An 18,129-nucleotide genomic window follows, 5' to 3' on the forward strand; every position below is an offset into this window, starting at 1 on the left:
AATATCACACATATCTTCATGGTGATAGGTACATACGGTTTGTCCAGCATGTCCTAGGTGTTTCTATAAATATATATTTTTTAAAAATAATAAAAAACAAACAAAGGCCGGCCCCGGGGGATTAGGGTCCCCGGGCCATAAGTGGCCTGAGGAGGGGGGCAGCGTAGCCCCCTCCTAAAGAATTAAAAAAAAAAAAAAGCCATGACCCGGTGGTTGGGGTCCCCGGGGCCGATTAAGTCCTTGGGAGGGCCAAATAAATTTTTTTCTACAAAAAAAATTAGGGTGCAGGCCCTGGGTGATGGGGTCCCCAGGGCCAGTAAATTAGGCCATGCCCCCTCCTTACAGTACTCTGCAAACACGCCCCCTGGCCAGTTGTAAGTTGGGGAATTAATTCCCCTTCAATACGGAGGGTCCCTGAGGGCCAACTAGCCCAACAGGTATCTCCAGTATGCGCCAGGGAGCTGCGTTGCAGACAGGTGTTCTGAGGCCACGCCCCTTTTTACACCTCTATGCAACGCAGCTCTGTGGCGCTTACTGGAGGTACCTAGTGGGCTAGTTTGACCCTAGGGACCCTTAGGATTCAAGGGGATTTAATCTCTCAACTTAGAACGGCCACAGGGTGCGTTTACACAGTGGTGAAGGGAGGGGACGGGACCTGAGGTGACGTGTGCAAACACGCCCTGCGGCGCGTTTTAAGTTGGGGAAATAATTCCCTTTCAATCATGGGAACCAACTAGCCCACCAGGTGCTTCCAGTAAGCGCCACTGCTCTGCGTTGCAGAGGGGTGGTGCAGGCCGTGCCCCTTTTTACACCTCTCTGCAATGGCGCTTACTGGACGTACCTATTGGGCTATTTTGCCCCTAGGGATCCTCAGGATTCATGGGGACTTAATCTCCCAACTTACAAAACGGCCACAGGGTGTGTTTACACAGTGGGGAAGTGAGGGGACGGGGCCTGAGGTGACGTGTGCAAACACGCCCTGTGGCACGTTTTAAGCGGTAGTTTTAATCCCCTGCCCTATTATATACTAGGGGCTTACAGAGGAGGTCATGCTGATCACAGGGGGACCCCAACACATAGTGTTCCCTAGTGTATGTAGGTGTTTTCACTGTATTCTGAGTGTCTTAACATAGCACTGGCTCTAGGACTGGTTAGTCAGACTCAGTTACCACCAGTATCCGTCTGAAAAAGTTGAGGATACAGGATGATTTTGCAACAAGGCTTCTTTCTGCTCTTCTGTTTGTTCTTTCTGCACGTCATCCTTCTTCCTGCACTTTTCTTCGTCTTTGAGGACTTCTGTTGCTTCTTTCTGCATTTATTTTTTTTCTTTCTGTGCGTTTTTTCTTCTTTCTTCATATGTCCCATCTCTGTAGGCATAGTTCGAAATTAGCATTTAAAAAACCTTTGAAATTCACTGAAAAAACCATAGGTTTCAGGCACTTTATAGTTAGGAATTAGTATTTAAAAAACCTTAGAAATTCACTGAAAAAAACATAGGTTTCAGAGGCGTTATAGTTAGCTGGACTTTTCACTCGTACAAAACCATTGAAATTCACCCGTTATAGTTAGTTCAGCTAACTATAACTCACGCGCCCGCAATGCACTGCTGATGACGTCACATATAACATCACTCATGACATGGTCAGTGACATCACTGATGACATCATCCTTGTGATAGAGTGGCAGACCTCCTCTCTCCCTAATATAACCTTTGATACACACATTCAAAACTAGAAACTAAAATTTTCAAAACAATGGACATACCAATATCAGTTACAACAACCTATTCAGTAATTCTAAGATCCACATCCACTTATTCACCAACAGTCCTATACAGTCACTCATACATGTACTCACTCGTCATATGTACTCATACACCTATACATCCTGTTACACAACACCACTCATCAATGGAGTTACTCACACACAGTCACTCATGCTAATAAAGAATCAAACATCCATTTACTTGCATATACAGTTATACACACACCACCACACTTACTTCTACAGAAACTTACACATACTTAGTCTTTTAAACAATCACTTATAGAAACACATACTAATTCATACAGGAACTCTTTCAATCTCTCACATATACTCACTTATATACACCAATAGTCACATATACTAGTTTAAAACATATGTAGTTACTCATAAAGACACTATTGAGACAGTCATTCACTCACTAACACACCCATGCACACACTCATCCACCCATACAGTCCTGCACACATGCTGTCTTCAACACATACAAACAGTGAGTCACTCATTCTTGCACCTATGCACTACGTAATACCCCCCACCGAACCATACAGACACTCATACGGATACTCAAAAAACCAACTAATAACCTATATAGACACCCATGTAGCTACTCACCAACCCATGCAGCCACTTATACACAAAGTGAGAGACTGATACAGATATTTACATATTTAAACATTACTCACCAAGCCTTGTATTCACTAAGATACACTTAATACAATCAATTTTTCAAAAACAAATTATCCATTTAGACACTTATATACCCATTTATTCTTCCATCGACCTTGAGATATACATATATAAAACATGTAATTGTCAGAAAAACACACATTCACTGGATGATGTCATCAGTGATGTCATTTGAGATGTCATGAGTGAGGTCACTGACCATGTCATGAATGATGTAATATGTAACGTCATCAGCAGTGCATTGTGGGCGCGCGAGTTATAGTTAGCTGAACTAACTATAACGGGGGAATTTCAATGGTTTTGTACGAGTGAGAAGTCCAGCTAACTACAACGCCCCTGAAACCTATGGTTTTTTCAGTGAATTGCTAAGGTTTTTTAAAATGCTAATTCCTAACTGTAACGTGCCTGAAACCTGCGGTTTATTTCAGTGAATATATATATATATATATAAAATCACAAAAGATATGTACATAGGAATGCATCAAAGAGGAGGAGGGAAGAACAGAGGCTCACCTTATTTAAAAAGATTACGGAGAACCGCTTGTCCCACAGACATGTCTGCATTGCTGGCAGCTTCTAGACAATAGTGCTTGGTAAAGGTGTGCCTGTTGGACCAAGTTGCAGCTCTGCAGATTTGATGAAGAGACACACCAGCAAAGAGAGCAGTAGAAGAAGAGATTGCTCTAGTAGAATGTGCTCTCGGAGGTGCCTGCATCGGTCTACCCGCTTGCTGATGACAAAGATTGCAGCAGAGATCCAACGACCTATGGTCGGTTTAGTTATCGGGTGCCCTTTGCGCATTTTTCCATATGCAATGAAAAGTTGATCAGATTTTCGTATTGAGGAGGTCCTTTGCAAGTAAAATTTTAGACATCTCTTGACATCAAGGGTATGTAACGCCCTTTCCGCAGGTGATTGAGGATCAGGAAAGAAAGTCTTTAAAATAACTGGTTCATTGAGGTGAAAATCAGAAGGCACTTTAGGCACAAAAATGGGGTTAGTGCGGAGCTCTACAGAGTCCCTGGTGAATTGAAGGAAAGGCGGTTTAATAGTGAAGGCTTGAATGTCACTGACCCATCTGGCTGACGTAAGAGCCAACAGCAGAGACATCTTCCACGACACAAACTTCAAGACAGCTCTATAAATAGGTTCAAAGGGGTGTCGCATGAGTTGTGACAGAACAATGTTAAGATGCCAGGGGGGAGGCAGACTGCGGATGGGAAGAACCTACGAAACAATCTTTTGAAGAATTGTTGAATGATCCGAGATGAGTAAAGAGAATGTGAACCATCTTGTCGGAATCTTGAGATAGCCGCTAAGAATACTTTAAGAGTAGAATGGTTAAGGCATGATTCTGCCAAATGTAAAAAGAAAGGCAATAGTGGTTCCGGTTTTGCATGTACTTGGTGAATGTTGGCAGCTTGACACCAGAGGCAAAAACACTTCCGTTTGAGCATGTAGGTTTTTATTTTAGAGGGCACTCTAGCATTAGCTATGACCTCCCTACACGCCGAAGGAATGTCTAAGTAGGCAAACTGAAAGTGTTCAGGCACCAGGCTGCTAAGCGCAGAGATGCAGGATCCGGATGGCAGATCTGCCTGTTGTGGATGGATAGGAGATTCGGTATTGGTGGCAACTGAATGGGATCACATTCGGATAGAAGGAGGAGTTTGGTAAACCAGAACTGGCGAGGCCACCTGGGAGCTATTAGGAGTAGGCGACAAGGCTTCTTCATTTTCAGGAGAACCCTGGGAACCAATGGTATCGGTGGAAAAGCGTAGGCATAGATCTGCGACCAATTCATCAAAAACGCATTCCCGCACGAGTCTCGTTGGGGAAGCCAACTTGCGTAGAATGGGCATTTGCAGTTCAGATTGGTCGCGAACAAGCCCAGATCGGGGTCGACCCCACTTCTGAAATATACGATCCAAAGTTGGTTGATGGAGCTCCCACTTGTGATTTGACACTGTCGACCTTCTGAGGGAGTCCGCCAGGATGTTGGATACTCCCGGAACATGGACTGCTGACAGTTATTTGATGTCGGATCGCCCAATCCCAAATTTGCTGGGCTTGCTGGGACAGCAGAATGGATCTTGTCCCTCCCTGTTTGTTTAGGTAGTGCATACTTGTTGTGTTGTCCGTCCGGATCAACACTGATGCGCCTAGAATGACGGTGCAAAAAAAATTTAGGGCCAGGAAGATCGCTAGTAACTCTAAAAGGTTGATATGCCAAGTCCTTTGTTGAGCATCCCATTTGCCGTTGACTGTTAGTCCTTGAGGGTGCGCTCCCCACCCTTCGAGGGAGGCGTCCGTGGTGATGACGAAACTTGGAACTTCCACTAGGAATGAGTGGCCTGCTGCCACATTCTGCTTGCGAGTCCATCAGAGCAATGCCTTCCGCATCCGAGGAGTGATGAGATCGTTGAAGGACCCCGAGACCTGTAGCCATTGGTAGTTGAGCTCCTCTTGCAGGGGTCTCATTTTGAGGCAACAGTTGGGGACCAAGGGAATGCAGGATGAGAGCATCCCTAGAAGTGACGAACTGTCAGACAAACATACTTTTTTGATCGAGTAGTTGAGCAAGCTTGCACAGCTTTTGTTGTCTTTTGAGACAAAGGCTTGTGTCCGTAGAGTGTCTTTGGTGGCTCCTAAGAATGTTCTTGTTTGTGATGGGATGAGTTGAGTCGAGACTTGTCTAGATTGATGGAGAGACCCAGAGACTGGAAGAGTGACCGACATTTCTGAGTATGGACCTTTGCGACTGCGACGGACTTCGCCTTGATAAGGCAGTCGTCTAAATAAGGAAAAAATTGGATTCCTTCCAACCGAAGGTGTGCAGCCACCGGTGCCAAAATTATGGTGAAGACACGGGGCGTAGTGCAAAAGGGAAGGACTTTGAACTGGAAGTCCCTGCCAGCCACTCTGAATCTCAAGAACTTTCTGTGTCTGGGTAAAATCGGTATATGAAAATAAGCGTCTTGGAGGTTGAGGGTGGTCATGTAATCCCCCCCGCAGAGAGGAGTTGAAGGACTTCTTGTAAAGTTAACATCCAGGAGGATTGTTTTATGAGATATTTGTTGAGGGAGTTTTATGAGATATTTGTTGAGGGAACGAAGATCCAGGATGGGGCGCCATTCTCCCCATTTCTTTTTTATTAGAAAAAAATCTGGAATAGAAACCGGTGCCTCTTTTTTATTTCGGAACCAGTTAGACTGCTCCTTTTATTAACATCAAGTTGATTTGAGAGAAAAGCTCTGAGATGAGCTGGAGGCGGGCCCTTGGGAGGAGAATGTAGAGGAAGTTCGATAAACTCCAGAACGTGGCCCCTGGCCACAATGTCCAAGACCCATTTGTCTGTTATATCAGCCCAGGTTGAGTAAAAAGAGGAGATCCTTCCTCCAACTTTTGTAGGATTGAGCAGTAGAGCGGGTGGCAGTTGTCACTGCTTCTTAGACGTATTCCGTCCACGATAAGATGACTTATTCCTGTTTTGTGCATAAGACGTAGTTGGTTGCTGCCTGAAGGATTGTTGTCATGAGGAGTAACGTTGGTTACCCTGATAGGACTGGTATTGCCTTGACTGATTATAGCCTCCTCGACTGGAGAAGGATCCACAACCTCTAGCGCCACGAAAAGGCGTTTTTCGAAACTGAAGAGTATCGAGAGATCTCGCTGTCTCGGTATCCTTTTTAATGGCTTGTAGGGCTTCATCAACAAGCTGACCAAAAAGAGACTCGCCGTCAAAAGGCATGTCGATTATTTTCGTCTGAACTTCCTGACGAATTGTGGATTTCAACCAGCCCTGTCGCCTCAGGACAGCCGCACCCGCCAGTTGCCGAAAAACAGTAGACGCAACATCCACAGCAGAATCGATAATCTCAGCAGAGATTCGTTCTCCCTCCTGAAGGATTTTTAGCGCTTCTGCCTTGGAGGGCTCAGGTAACATCTCGATGTAAGGAGAGATGTCTGACCACATCTGTCGATCATAGTGGCCCAAGATGGCCAGTGAGCTAGCTGCACGAACAGTAGTGGCCGCTTTGGTCGAAACCTTTTTCCCAATTGCGTCCAGACGTCTCCCATCCCGATCTGGGGGAGCAGACAATGGAGAGGAGGGATTCCGTGCTCGGCATTGCGCTGCTTGGGCAATGACAGAATCTGCCTTAGGCTGACCTATCAGGCATGCTGGTGAGTTATCCGGTGCCTTATATTTCTTTTCAAGGCGAGGCAGGACCGCCGGAATGGATGCAGGAGTTTGCATGAATTTCAGTCCTTCCTGCCAAATAAAGTCAATAATAGGAACACTGCGCACTAGTTTCCTCGGCTGGTCTTTAAAACCGTAAAGGAAACAAATCATCCTTCTTCGTTTCCATGGGAAGAAGGAACCGTTGTGCTGCTCGTTCCATTAGAACATGAAAACCTCCGATGTCAACTGGAGGCGAGTCAACAGGAGCAGGTGTCAAATGAGACAGCGTTTGTATTTGATAGTCCTCCCATTCTGTAAGGAGTGATCTGTCATCCAATTCTCCTTCCTCTCGGTCATCCGTGGTGTGGGCTTCCTGATAAGACATCGAAGGCACCGGAGAAACTGGTCTGGGCGACCTAAACACTGTTGAAGTTTGAGGAACGGGTGTAGGTGGTACAGAAGAAGCAGATTCAGATGGAGGAAATCGGCGGTAATAATCAAGCATGTACAGGAGATTGTTTAGAAGCGATAGAGGCAATTGTGCCGTAGGGTTTGACTCTAGAGCTGGAGGAGCAGTGTCTGGATAGTACTCCTCTTGATCTACATCTTGGTATTTAATGAAGAGTTCTGAAGGGCTCCTGGCAGTACGAAATGTTATCTTCCTCAGATTCATCCTCATCTGCCCCATAATCCAGCAACTGCTTAGGCAACGCAAGAGGCACTCTACTGGGTGATGTGTGAACTGGAGAGAGAACCTCTAAAGAAGATCCGCGCCTTTGAAGCAAGGTAGGCACCGTTGTCGGCGGTGGCAATAGTGTAGGCGGCACCGCAGATGTCCTTGAGGATGCAGTGGCTGAAGACGACCAAACTTGAAGATCAGTGCAGGAAGATAGCAGCGTCGAAGCAGCCGTCGACGAGGCAGTCGTCGATGAGGTGGGCATTGACGAAGCAACCGTCGACTAGGCAATTGTCGACGAGGTTCTATTATTCTTAGTCGATGGAGGAGCGTCAACGATAGACTTCAATCTCTTAGTCGATGAGAGGGCAGTGACTGACGTGGTTGGTCTCACGGAGACAGAAACCAGCGTTGACGGCGAGGAAGCAGACAACAGTATCATCGGAGGCTTTGGAGACAAGAAGGTTGCAGTAGACTACGTCCTCGCAGCGATGGCAGGCTTCGTCAACAAAGACGTCGTCGTCGAGCTAGTCGATGGAACCCGTTTCTGAGGTAAATCTCTGTCAGAAATAGGTTTAGAAGCCTGAGACTTCACAGTCTTTCTCGGGGCGTAGAAGGCAAAGTTTTTCCCTTAGTAGGTGGAGGAGCCTTTTTGGAAGTGGAAGGCAACTCAACACTCTCAGAGGAGCGCTTTTTTTTTTTTTTTTTAAACACCTTAGCCCCAGGAGAGGTCAAATCCGTGTCGCTAGTCCTCTTCCTAGAGGAAGCAGACCTAACAGATGAAACACTGCCAACTTGTTGTCTTGAGCCTTAATCTTCTGTAGCCACAGAAGTAGACGTCCCTCTCTGTCCCTCTGAGTTTTGAGGGAAAGTTCTGCAGATTTTGCATTCTCTCACCTGGTGATCCGGATATAAGCAGTAAATGCACTTCTTGTGGGGGCCTTCAGAAAACAACCGGGGCTTCCCACAAGACTCACAAGGTTTAAAGAGATTTCTTAGAAGACATGAATGAAGATATTCTGAAGAAAAACCTGAGAAGTACTGAGCAGAGCTCAGGGAGACTCCCTTCCCATGACGTGCAATAGAAAATGAGAGCCTGAGCCTCTAGGGAGAACATTCTGGAGGGTGCGGTCGCCTGATTGGCTGTAGTTTGGACTATATATATATATATATATAATGAAGTGGACGAGTCATGAAAGTGGAAGATTTTTTCCTATTAACTTCTAGCTATTTTACTTCCTGGTTCTAATTTACCTATGGTATGGCTAGGTTATGCATATTTATTGCTATTTTTATGTACCGTGGGACTCGCACTCAGATGACGGGGAATGATTCAAGCATGTGATTCTATGAAAGATACCCCAATACTGGAGAACGTTTGATGGTTGACCTTATGGGAATCTAAAAGGAAGAGGGTGAAACTGGATACAATACAGAGGACGTGGGAGCAAGGGGAGGGGGGGGGGGTTGGAGGTTCCTAGGTTGAGCCTTTATTATATTGTGACACAGCTTCAACATGCAGTACAGTAGCTAGAAGAGTATGACAACTGGGAGAAACGGCTGCTGGATGGTATTCATCGGGGGACTCCTTTATCTGACCTACTAATGATGGGATCGAGGGTACCCACACATTTCCCCTATATTATTAAACATATGGCTGCAACCTGGAAACCGCAATAAAAACGGTGGTGAAACTAGCCATATGTGCTCCGGAGGCCCCGCTGTGGGCAGTGGTATCACTCAAACAAATAAGTCGAACTATGGCCATTACTAGATAGACGGAGGGAGGCTGCTGTAGGATGGGGGACCTGTATTCGGGCAGCGGTTCCTCACAAGGGAGGAAGCAGAATCGATGTTTGAGCTGGACAGGGCCCAGTGCCTCCAATATGCGAAGATCTCATCGATAGCACGCGAGCTGTGGCCAATGCTTCCGGAGGAGACACCCATAACTGCCACTCTTCAGGTCCTTACATCACTAGCCAGGGGCCGCAGACTGGTGTCCCATATCTATAGGGTGTTGAGAGGATCTTGTCGCAGACCCTATCCCGGTTCAGGACAAATGGGACAGGTTACTAGAGGAGCCTTTGACTGAATCAGAATGGAAACCAGTACATGAAAGGGTTAAACAAATTAGTTGCAATGTGAGATTTAAGCTTACTCAATTTAATATTGATCAAACATACCCGACTCCACACGTATTACACACAATATACCCGGACCGCTCTGCTCATTGCCCCAAGTGTGGTTATGCCGATGCCCAGTTCCTACACATGACATGGGAATGTTCGGAATTGAAATCAAACTGGGGGTTGATACTAGAACGATTGAGGTTAGTCACGGGGTGGACGCTGCCTTACTCCATTAGGGAGGTACTTTTGGGACTTCCTCCCAGACCTAAAGGGAGGAAGCTTACACGGAGGTTCCTACAGTTGGGACTGGTGCTAGCTAAAAGAAGGATTGCAATTAGTTGGATGAGCTTGCTGCCCCCCCCCCCCCAGGTGGAAAACTGGGCCAAAGACTTAAGCCATTGGGACCCACAGCAGAACTCACTTGAATGAGGTGAGTTCGAAGAGACGAAAAGTTAAAGGACACAAGGTCGTGGTATGTTATGATTTTTGAGATGCCCATTGGAGGGACCCCCCCTTTCCCAAGACACTGAAGAAACGCAAGCAGCTGGAGGGGGACCAGAGGCAGGGCCTTTGCCAGAGCATTCCCAGAACTCGTACATATTAAAAAGCCTAGGGTGTGATTACCAATTTATGATACATGGTGCAGAGGGGTGTTTCCCAAGTGTGACCCAAGAGGGGTGGACGATTTCAAAGTTAACTTGTTGAGATTTGTCTTCAGGAGATATACCTGTTTATTGCTGAATGCAGTACCTAGTGACTTAACACCAGATTCTAGATGCGAATATATCCATACCAGACTGAACTGTATTATCTACCTCTATTACTTGCAAACAAATGTATGTGATATGCAAATGTTGTCACGATGGTATTATGACTTTGTACGGCTGGAAACGTAAAAAATATATTTTTTTAAATATTTAAAAAATACTAGCAGCCACGTCCAGTTCGACAGCATCGTGCTTTTCTTCACGGATTCTTGTTTGACCCTTTGCTTCGGCGATTTTCCCTCCTCTGTAACCTTTGGTTTGGTTCCGTGGTGTTCTTTTAATAGCGGCATCCGACAGATGTATGTTATGTTTAACCTTGTCAGTTTTCTTCATTTTTTCGCTCGCCTTCTTGTGGGCGGGGATTTTTTCGGAGTCCCCTTCTAGAATTTTGACGTCCGATGCCTTGTGTGTCGATTCTGCTGGTACTCCATGTTCTTCCTCGTTGCGGGAGAAACCCTGGTCTGGGACGTTTTCTTTGCGCCCTGCGATGCCGTAGCGTTAGTGGGCCTCTCTTTGGTTTCGGCAGCTTCGGAGTGTTTGACAGGAATGACGCACAGTCCTTGTCCTGATGATCCTTGGGCAGGCACAGGTTGCAGAAGTTGTGTGGGTCGCGTTGAGCGTACTTGTGGTGGCACTTGGGACAAAACTTGAAGTGGGTATTTTCCATGTCCCCTACCTCCCGATTTGTGGACCGACGAGGTCCTCTGTAATGTCGTCGCCAGAGTTCTACTCTTGTCCCCGGTTATGGCATCGTTGAAAGATGAGATTCGCGGTAGCCTTTCCGATATTCTTGAAGTTTTCTTTTAGGAAAATCTGAAAAATCTTCGGAGCTTCCAGTCTTGCTTCCAGGCCCAACGGCAGAAAAAAAGAATCTGAAGATGGCTACCATGCACGTCGACCTCCAGGATACCGTCTGACGTCACACAGGGGACTTACCCAGCACCAAATGGTGGTCGACAGACAAAAAAAATAAAAAATAACAGACAATTCTGGACCCAACCACTAGATGGCGGACTAATGCACAGCATGTGAATCTAGAAAGGGATTCACGCTGCACAAGTAACATTTTCATTCGTTGGCCTCAGAGGGTCTGGCCTGTAGATCCAGCAACACCTTCAGGTCTGTGATATTGGCGGGCCATACATCAATGAGTGACCACCTGGTAAGGAACATCCCGGGGTGAGGAAACTCCTGCAGGGTATCCCCTTAGCCCTTTCTCTGGACCTAGGTATTCAACGCTTTGAGATGTCAACAATGTGCTCAATCTTTTTTTGGCATGGCGAACCAAGAAATAGCTTTCAAGGAAGGAGTTATCAGCCAAGCTGACTACCATCTCATGTTGAAGGGAATCGGATGTCGAAGCACTGGATATTATGGGTATTTACTATGGAGGGAGTTACTTTCCATATTTCTTGACATACCAAATGTAATTCATGTGATGTCTCTTAGCCTTCTTTTCCAGATTCCCCAAAGTTGTGTGTGGTGTATGAAAAGGTATGAGGCTACAACAGCGGACATATGCCCCAATAGAGGAGTTTTAAGGGGGTAACAGGTAGAACTAATGGGCACCTCACCTCAGGTGACTACACCCTCTAATATACCACCTTCCTGGGGAGGGGGGGCATAGTCCTAGCCCTGATTAGAGGAGTCCCCTCATCTTCAAGATGGAGGGGACTGAAAAGTGTGCTTAACTTCACTTCCATCTGAGGGGTGGAGTGGGCAAAGGTAGGCTGACATTCTAGTCATTTCAAAGGTACTACTCAAGGCCTTTAAAGCTTCCACTTCGAACACTGTGCCCATCCTAGGGGGAAGGAGGCGAGACACCTCCACCCAGCATGTGCATTTTTTCTGGACCCAGAGAACAGAGGCTCTTAATCCAGGGGTCCAGAAACATGTCTGTGTTGCAGGCTGCCTAAAGCCAGTTAGTGACCACACCAGGGTCAGTAGGTTTTCAAGGGGGCACCTCTGAGTACAAGGTACCAAACACTCCTGGTTTCAGTGAAGCTATCATGGTACTGGGGAACTAGAGTGGTCATGTTTCCAGCCCCTACTAATGGCTTCCCTGGCACTTACAATATTTAAGAATTGACTTTAGTAGTGTAGGGGCATATCTACTCATGCACATATGCCCTTACCGGTGGTATAGTGCAGCCTACCTTAGGGCTGTAAGGCCTGCTAGAGGGGTGACTTACCTTACCTTTAGGCAGAACTGGCTGGTATGGCTCAAGGGCAGTGTGCCATGTAGACTGCACTGTATCTGCACCATTCCTCCATGCATGCTGCAGTGGCAGTCTGCCTGGCCAAGATGAGGGGTCCCTGGGAGATCCTATTCAGTCCGATTGCCCTAGTTACACATGAACCACTTACTATGGACTTACAGGGCAAAGGGCCAATTGTGGAATAGTTTTAGTGAAAGAACAGAATTCCTGTACATACCATGAAAGAGACAGATTGATTCAAAGTTTTTTTACTAGCATCCTTGGCACACATTTAAGTCTATTCCTACTACCATTATTTCATCGAATAAACAACCATAGTCTGGAGCTTGGACATTACCCCCCTTCCTTTATTAGTTCAGGAGAGCAAGCAATTCCTGTTCTGATGGACTGCAGTCCCAAGTGTTAAAAGCAAAATGGTTCGTCCCTGGGCCTGAACATTCCCAGACAAGCCTTCTTTTAGAATCCCGCTGCTGCATTCACACTGGAGAGGGGCAGTGGACACTTTTTTTTAAGAGCAATAAAGGGAAGCTTTGATGTGTTGTAATAAGACATTTGTTGGATTGGGGCTGCTTTCGGATCTTGATCTGAGCAAATTGCCTTCACTTTATGTAAGCTGTATCATAAGCAAATCCATGCATATACATAAATCAAATGTAAAGCGCCAAGTCTTCTGAAGCATTGTCATTCGTGTACTTATTTTGAGCTATCCCAATAAATATGAACAAAAAACAATTGAGGTCATTGTTTAATTAGTGTGAATCATACATTTGTACATAATAGCTAGTTTTTACTCTAGCACAGATCAAATTTAGTACACCGCATTCATGGTAAAAACAAGGCAGATATACAGGGGCTAAACTTCAAGTTAGCACTTTTTATATACCCTTCACACAACGCAAGCTAGGATGGCAACCACTTTACACATATGAAGGTAGTTTTTAAAAAAGAAACTAGGAAGCTTTTACAATTTAGAGCAGGAAAATAGGAATTTGGTCTTTTGCCCCCGCAAATGAAATTGCATTTATTTAAAAGCAAGTGATGCCATGAAGAACGGTTTATGCTTTAACTTCAACACAATTTAAAAAGTTAATATTGAGTCTGTTTGGATGGAAAGTGTCTAGCCTGTACCACAGGTTACGCATTGAGCTTTATCGGTAACCTGGGCCAGGCTGGGCATAGCCCTGACCAAATGCAGGACGGTTGCGTGCATAGGGATTGGAACCAGTTGGAGGAGGGGTAACAGTACTGCCTGGAGGAGGTGTGAAAGTAGGCCTAGCTTGATAGGCACCTGGCTGGCTAGGAGCCATTCCAGGTTGGGAAGCAGGAGGAACATTGTAATTAGCTGGCTGGGAGGCTTGTGTTGTATAATTCTGTGGTGGGAAGGTGCCTGCTTGATACTGTTGAGGCTGAGATGGATGCTGCTGAGACTGAGCCTGCTGAGACTGAGCAGGAAATCCAGGTGCTGGAACCTGGGAACCTGGCTGATTGTATCCTTGAAACTGCTGTGCTTGTTGCGGGGTGGCCTGTTGGTTGTAGCCTGTAGTAAAAAGCAAAGAAAGAGCAGAACCAGGTTTAGTGAAAATGAAGGGAAGCCTTACAAATCAGTATCTCTCAAACAGGCAAACGTAATAATTAAACAAGCACAAATACATCAAACACTATATGAAGCAAACATATTGATATAACAAAACAAAATTTAAATCTTATCTTGAATAAACCTAAAGTCTGCTAGTTTGGATGAATTGGTAACAAAAATGAACATGCCAAGCTGCGTGAAATACCCTCTGTTATTCAGGCGCTAGAGTTTCCAGATAGATTTTACACAACTAAGTCCTTGGGTCTTAGATTTAGGGAAACCAGAAAATACAGAGCCCTCCTAAGGCCATCCAGGTCTGATAAGGGCCTGCTGGCTAATTCTAACCAGCCGTCTTCAGGGGACTTTGCCGAGCCTAGTTCAATGGTGGAAGAAATGTTTTTAAGTATGGTGGCATACAGCAGTTATAGACCGTGCACTTAAGCAGGTTTACTAATTTGTTAAAAAGGCTCCTCTGGTTTACAGAAAATAGTTTACATGGGAAACCCTCTAAATAAGACTGGCTAAATTTTGAAATTTAAATCCACCTGGTTGAATATTAAACAGCGTTTCCTTCATATTAAACACAAAATTGTCAATATTTTTATTCCACATGGAGGTTTGGAATTTAAGGGGGAGAAACTGATTAATGAACCTGACTGATTTCATACAAATATATCAAAGCTTTTGATTGTGTGTTACCATCAATGGCAATGACAAATGTAATAGTTTGAAATGCCTATGTACACATGTTCAATTAGCCAGAAACAAACAGGAGAGATACAGTCTTCAAGTAGCTTGCAGTCTTTACCAAGGATCAGAAATAACCGAAATGGGTTTGCCTCCATTTACTCTTTCTAGACAAGGTTATGGATCCACCAAAAGGTGGTCCTTTTTTAAAATAGGTAACCAAATTATTTTTGTTTGTACACGATCTTCTTGTCCCTAGTTCCAGTGCCTTCATTAAGGGGATTTATAGTCCGGGAAACGTTGAGATCTAATATTAAAATCTCCGGCATGGATAGGTTTGACGATTGATACCATGTGCGGGACAAATTAACATACCCAACCTAATAAACTTTCCAACACCCACAAGAAACATTATGTCCAATAACCAGACTCACTTAGAAAACGGTAGCGACCCAACTTGCACTCTTAGCACCAATTATGATAATTAAAGAAAACAACAAGAGCTCATGTGAATAATTTGGTCAATGGCACGATGTGGTTGTGCCAACCCCACTATTGTACCTTTCTTCCTAAAAATAACAGCTTTTTCTCATTAGCCTCTTCATTCCCTGATCTGAAGGGACCCCTGAAACAGCTAACTGGCCTAGGGTAGGATGAGCCTAAGTAGCACCAATGAGTCCTCGCCTTGAATCCACATTGACCACCTTTGCAGAAGATCTAACTGGTGGCAGGGTATTGGTAATTTTCTGAAGTGCACCCCAGGTAGCAGCCTACTGACAAACAGCAACTCCATTTTTGAGACGCTCATACACAATCTGAGCATAACATCTAGAATAGGGATGGAGATCACTTGAATGTGTGCGCACTGTAAATACTTTGAAAATACTGTTGCTCCAGTCATTCTGGTTATCCAAAGCAGCATGCAGACATTTATTTTCTAAGAACATTAGTTGCAACACAGGATAGATGCTGCAGGCAGATGACAACCTATTGGTACAGGAGCATCCCCTACATGGCTCTAGAGAGCAAACACAAATATTAGTATCTGGTTATTGGTTAGCCTGTATGCAGTGGGCACACTGACCAGCAATAAAACCAAGAGCTTGGATTTACCGTCTGAAGAGGAGTAGCATGTGCAGCCCTCCTTTAGTCAGACTACAGCCAGTTCACCACACTGCAGAGGACTGACAGTGGTGGCAGTGACTAATTGTGGTAGCAGGACAGGCCTTTTTACCTAGGTCTTCACAGAACGAGTTTATCTCCTCCATAGATCTAATTTCTTCTCACCTCATATCACTGCATTGACTTACTATTCCTTTTTTCAAAGGTCAAGGCCTATTGTTTAGTGTATGGAGTCTTCCACATTACTGGCATTTTAGATCTTCAACAGAAATGCTTTCATTCAACGTTTACCTGCCTTGGATCTTAATTCTTCTTGCAAATACAAAGGTTTGGCATAGTAATTTTGTCAGCAGTTACTTTTTTTTTTTTCTTACTGGCTAACACCTACCAACCTACCACTGCATTAATATCTGAAGGACCATCATCTCCTCTTCAGTGAAGCTTTGAAAACATTCTCGCCCCACTGCATTCTTAGGTCACAGCATTTCCGTGTTTTTTTCCAGTCTTTCAGCATGCCTTTTTCCGCTTTCTCCCCACCAGGAAACCCTCATTGGGCGATAGTCAACTGTAATTTAGAAAATGCACTAACAAATGCCTACTGGCAAAATAGTCTCCTTCAACAGTGTCCTTTGCTCCACCCATTTGTGCAGTCCAAGAGCTGTGCTGGTGGAAACTGCAAGTTCTGCCTGAAAACCCGTAGCGGCTGCAACCTACTGGGGGGGGGGGGGGGGGGGGGGGGATTTTTTTTTTTTTATGTGCCCTTACCTTTTGCCCGTCGCCTTCTTCCTCAGTCCTGTTCTCTGCATGTCAGGAAGCACACAGCCTCCCAGAATCCCCTTACCAATCACAATGCTGCCTTAGTAGCGTTGTGATTGGGCAGAACGCCGTGGTTTGGCACTCGGACAGGGTCTGGCAGACTGCATGTTCTCCATTAAAGTTGTAATGCAGCCTGGGTGCAGACCATGCAGAGTGCGCAGGACGCTTTGGCCAGACCGAGAGGGCCAGCCAAAGCATCATGCGCACTTTAGGTGCTACCACCTCAACCAACCCTGTGAGACGTGGGGAGCCCAGCCCTGGGTTCAGCTGCAAGCAGACTACAAAAAACAAAATGATAACTAATGTCAGCATAATTTTTTGTGTTCAGCTTGCAGCTAAAGCAGTGAGGCGACGCTCCTCCACCTTCACGGAGGAGCCGCCACTGCTTACAACAGAGTAAAAGGATGAACTGCCCCCACCCACCTCTGAAGTCACTGTTCAAAGGAATGTTCGCTGAACAGTGACCAGGCGACACCGCCATGGTGTTGAAGACTTTGGTGTGAAAGAAGAACAAGTTACTTACCGTTGGTAACGATATATTTGTAAGAAACATTAGTTAGATTCCTTACCTTAGAATATCCCTAGGCGTCAGGCTGGATCCGTAAAGATTTTTCGTCAGCAGTACCCTTGCACGTCAGTAGGCGTAGTCTGCGACTCCGCGTCTGTCGTTGTGATCGCCGGGATGACGTCGGAGTAATTAGACTCCGCCCTCACGCACGGACATCAGTTCTGTACATAGCTTTCCGCGCCAGGAACGCAGAGCCATGCAAGAAACCGACACTGGTGCCATGAAACTAGGGCCCTGAAAGGGATGACCTTAACCCTAGATATCAGTTCGCAGAACGGGGAGGATGGGTGGAGCGGTGAGGAATCTAACTAATGTTTCTTACAGATATATCGTTACCGAAGGTAAATAACTTGTTCATCTGAAAAAAACACGTTAGTTAGATTCCTTACCTTAGAATAGATACCCCAGCAATACCAAACCCGGAGGTGGGTCTGCGAACCAAGATCACACCAGGAAGTCCTGGAGCACAGAACGGCCAAAGAAATAGTCTCTCCGGACTTGGCTGTCCAGGCAGTAATGCTTGGCAAACGTGTGCAGCAAAGCCCACATTGCTGCCTGACAAATGTCCTGCAGAGGGACTCCCCGTCCCAAGGCAGTAGTAGCTGCTGTGGCCCGAGTGGAATGGGCCCTCAGCCCCACAGGAGGATCCTTCTTAGCCAAGGAATAACAGACCTTAATGCTCAAAACGACCCACCGAGAGATGGTTCGCTTGTGCACTGCCCGCCCCTTCTTAGCGCCCACATAGCCAACGAAGAGTTGGTCGTCCATCCGAAACTGTTTGGTGCAGTCCAGATACAAGGAGAGCACACGTTTTGGGTCCAGACGGTGGAGCCTCTCCCTCTTTCGAAGGATGCGGAGGCAGAAAGAAGGCGGGCAAGGTAACAGACTGCCGGATGTGAAAGGTAGTAACCACCTTAGGAGGGCTAGTCCTG

The 18,129-nt window shown here is 45.7% G+C and overlaps 1 protein-coding gene across 1 annotated transcript in view; it reads right to left on the reverse strand.

The window, feature by feature from the left end:
• Window positions 1-13,155: 13,155 nt before the first annotated feature.
• TFG (trafficking from ER to golgi regulator) overlaps window positions 13,156-18,129 on the reverse strand; it is a 154,901-nt gene continuing 149,927 nt past the window's right edge. The window contains exon 8 of the mRNA XM_085622404.1: window positions 13,156-13,965. Within this exon, the coding sequence (XP_085478530.1) occupies window positions 13,577-13,965 (389 nt within the window). The 3' untranslated portion in view covers window positions 13,156-13,576. The remainder of the gene's footprint in view (window positions 13,966-18,129) is intronic.

The sequence above is a fragment of the Triturus cristatus genome, chromosome 8 (genome assembly GCF_964204655.1).
Source record: "Triturus cristatus chromosome 8, aTriCri1.1, whole genome shotgun sequence".
Taxonomy (NCBI): Eukaryota; Metazoa; Chordata; class Amphibia; order Caudata; family Salamandridae; genus Triturus; species Triturus cristatus.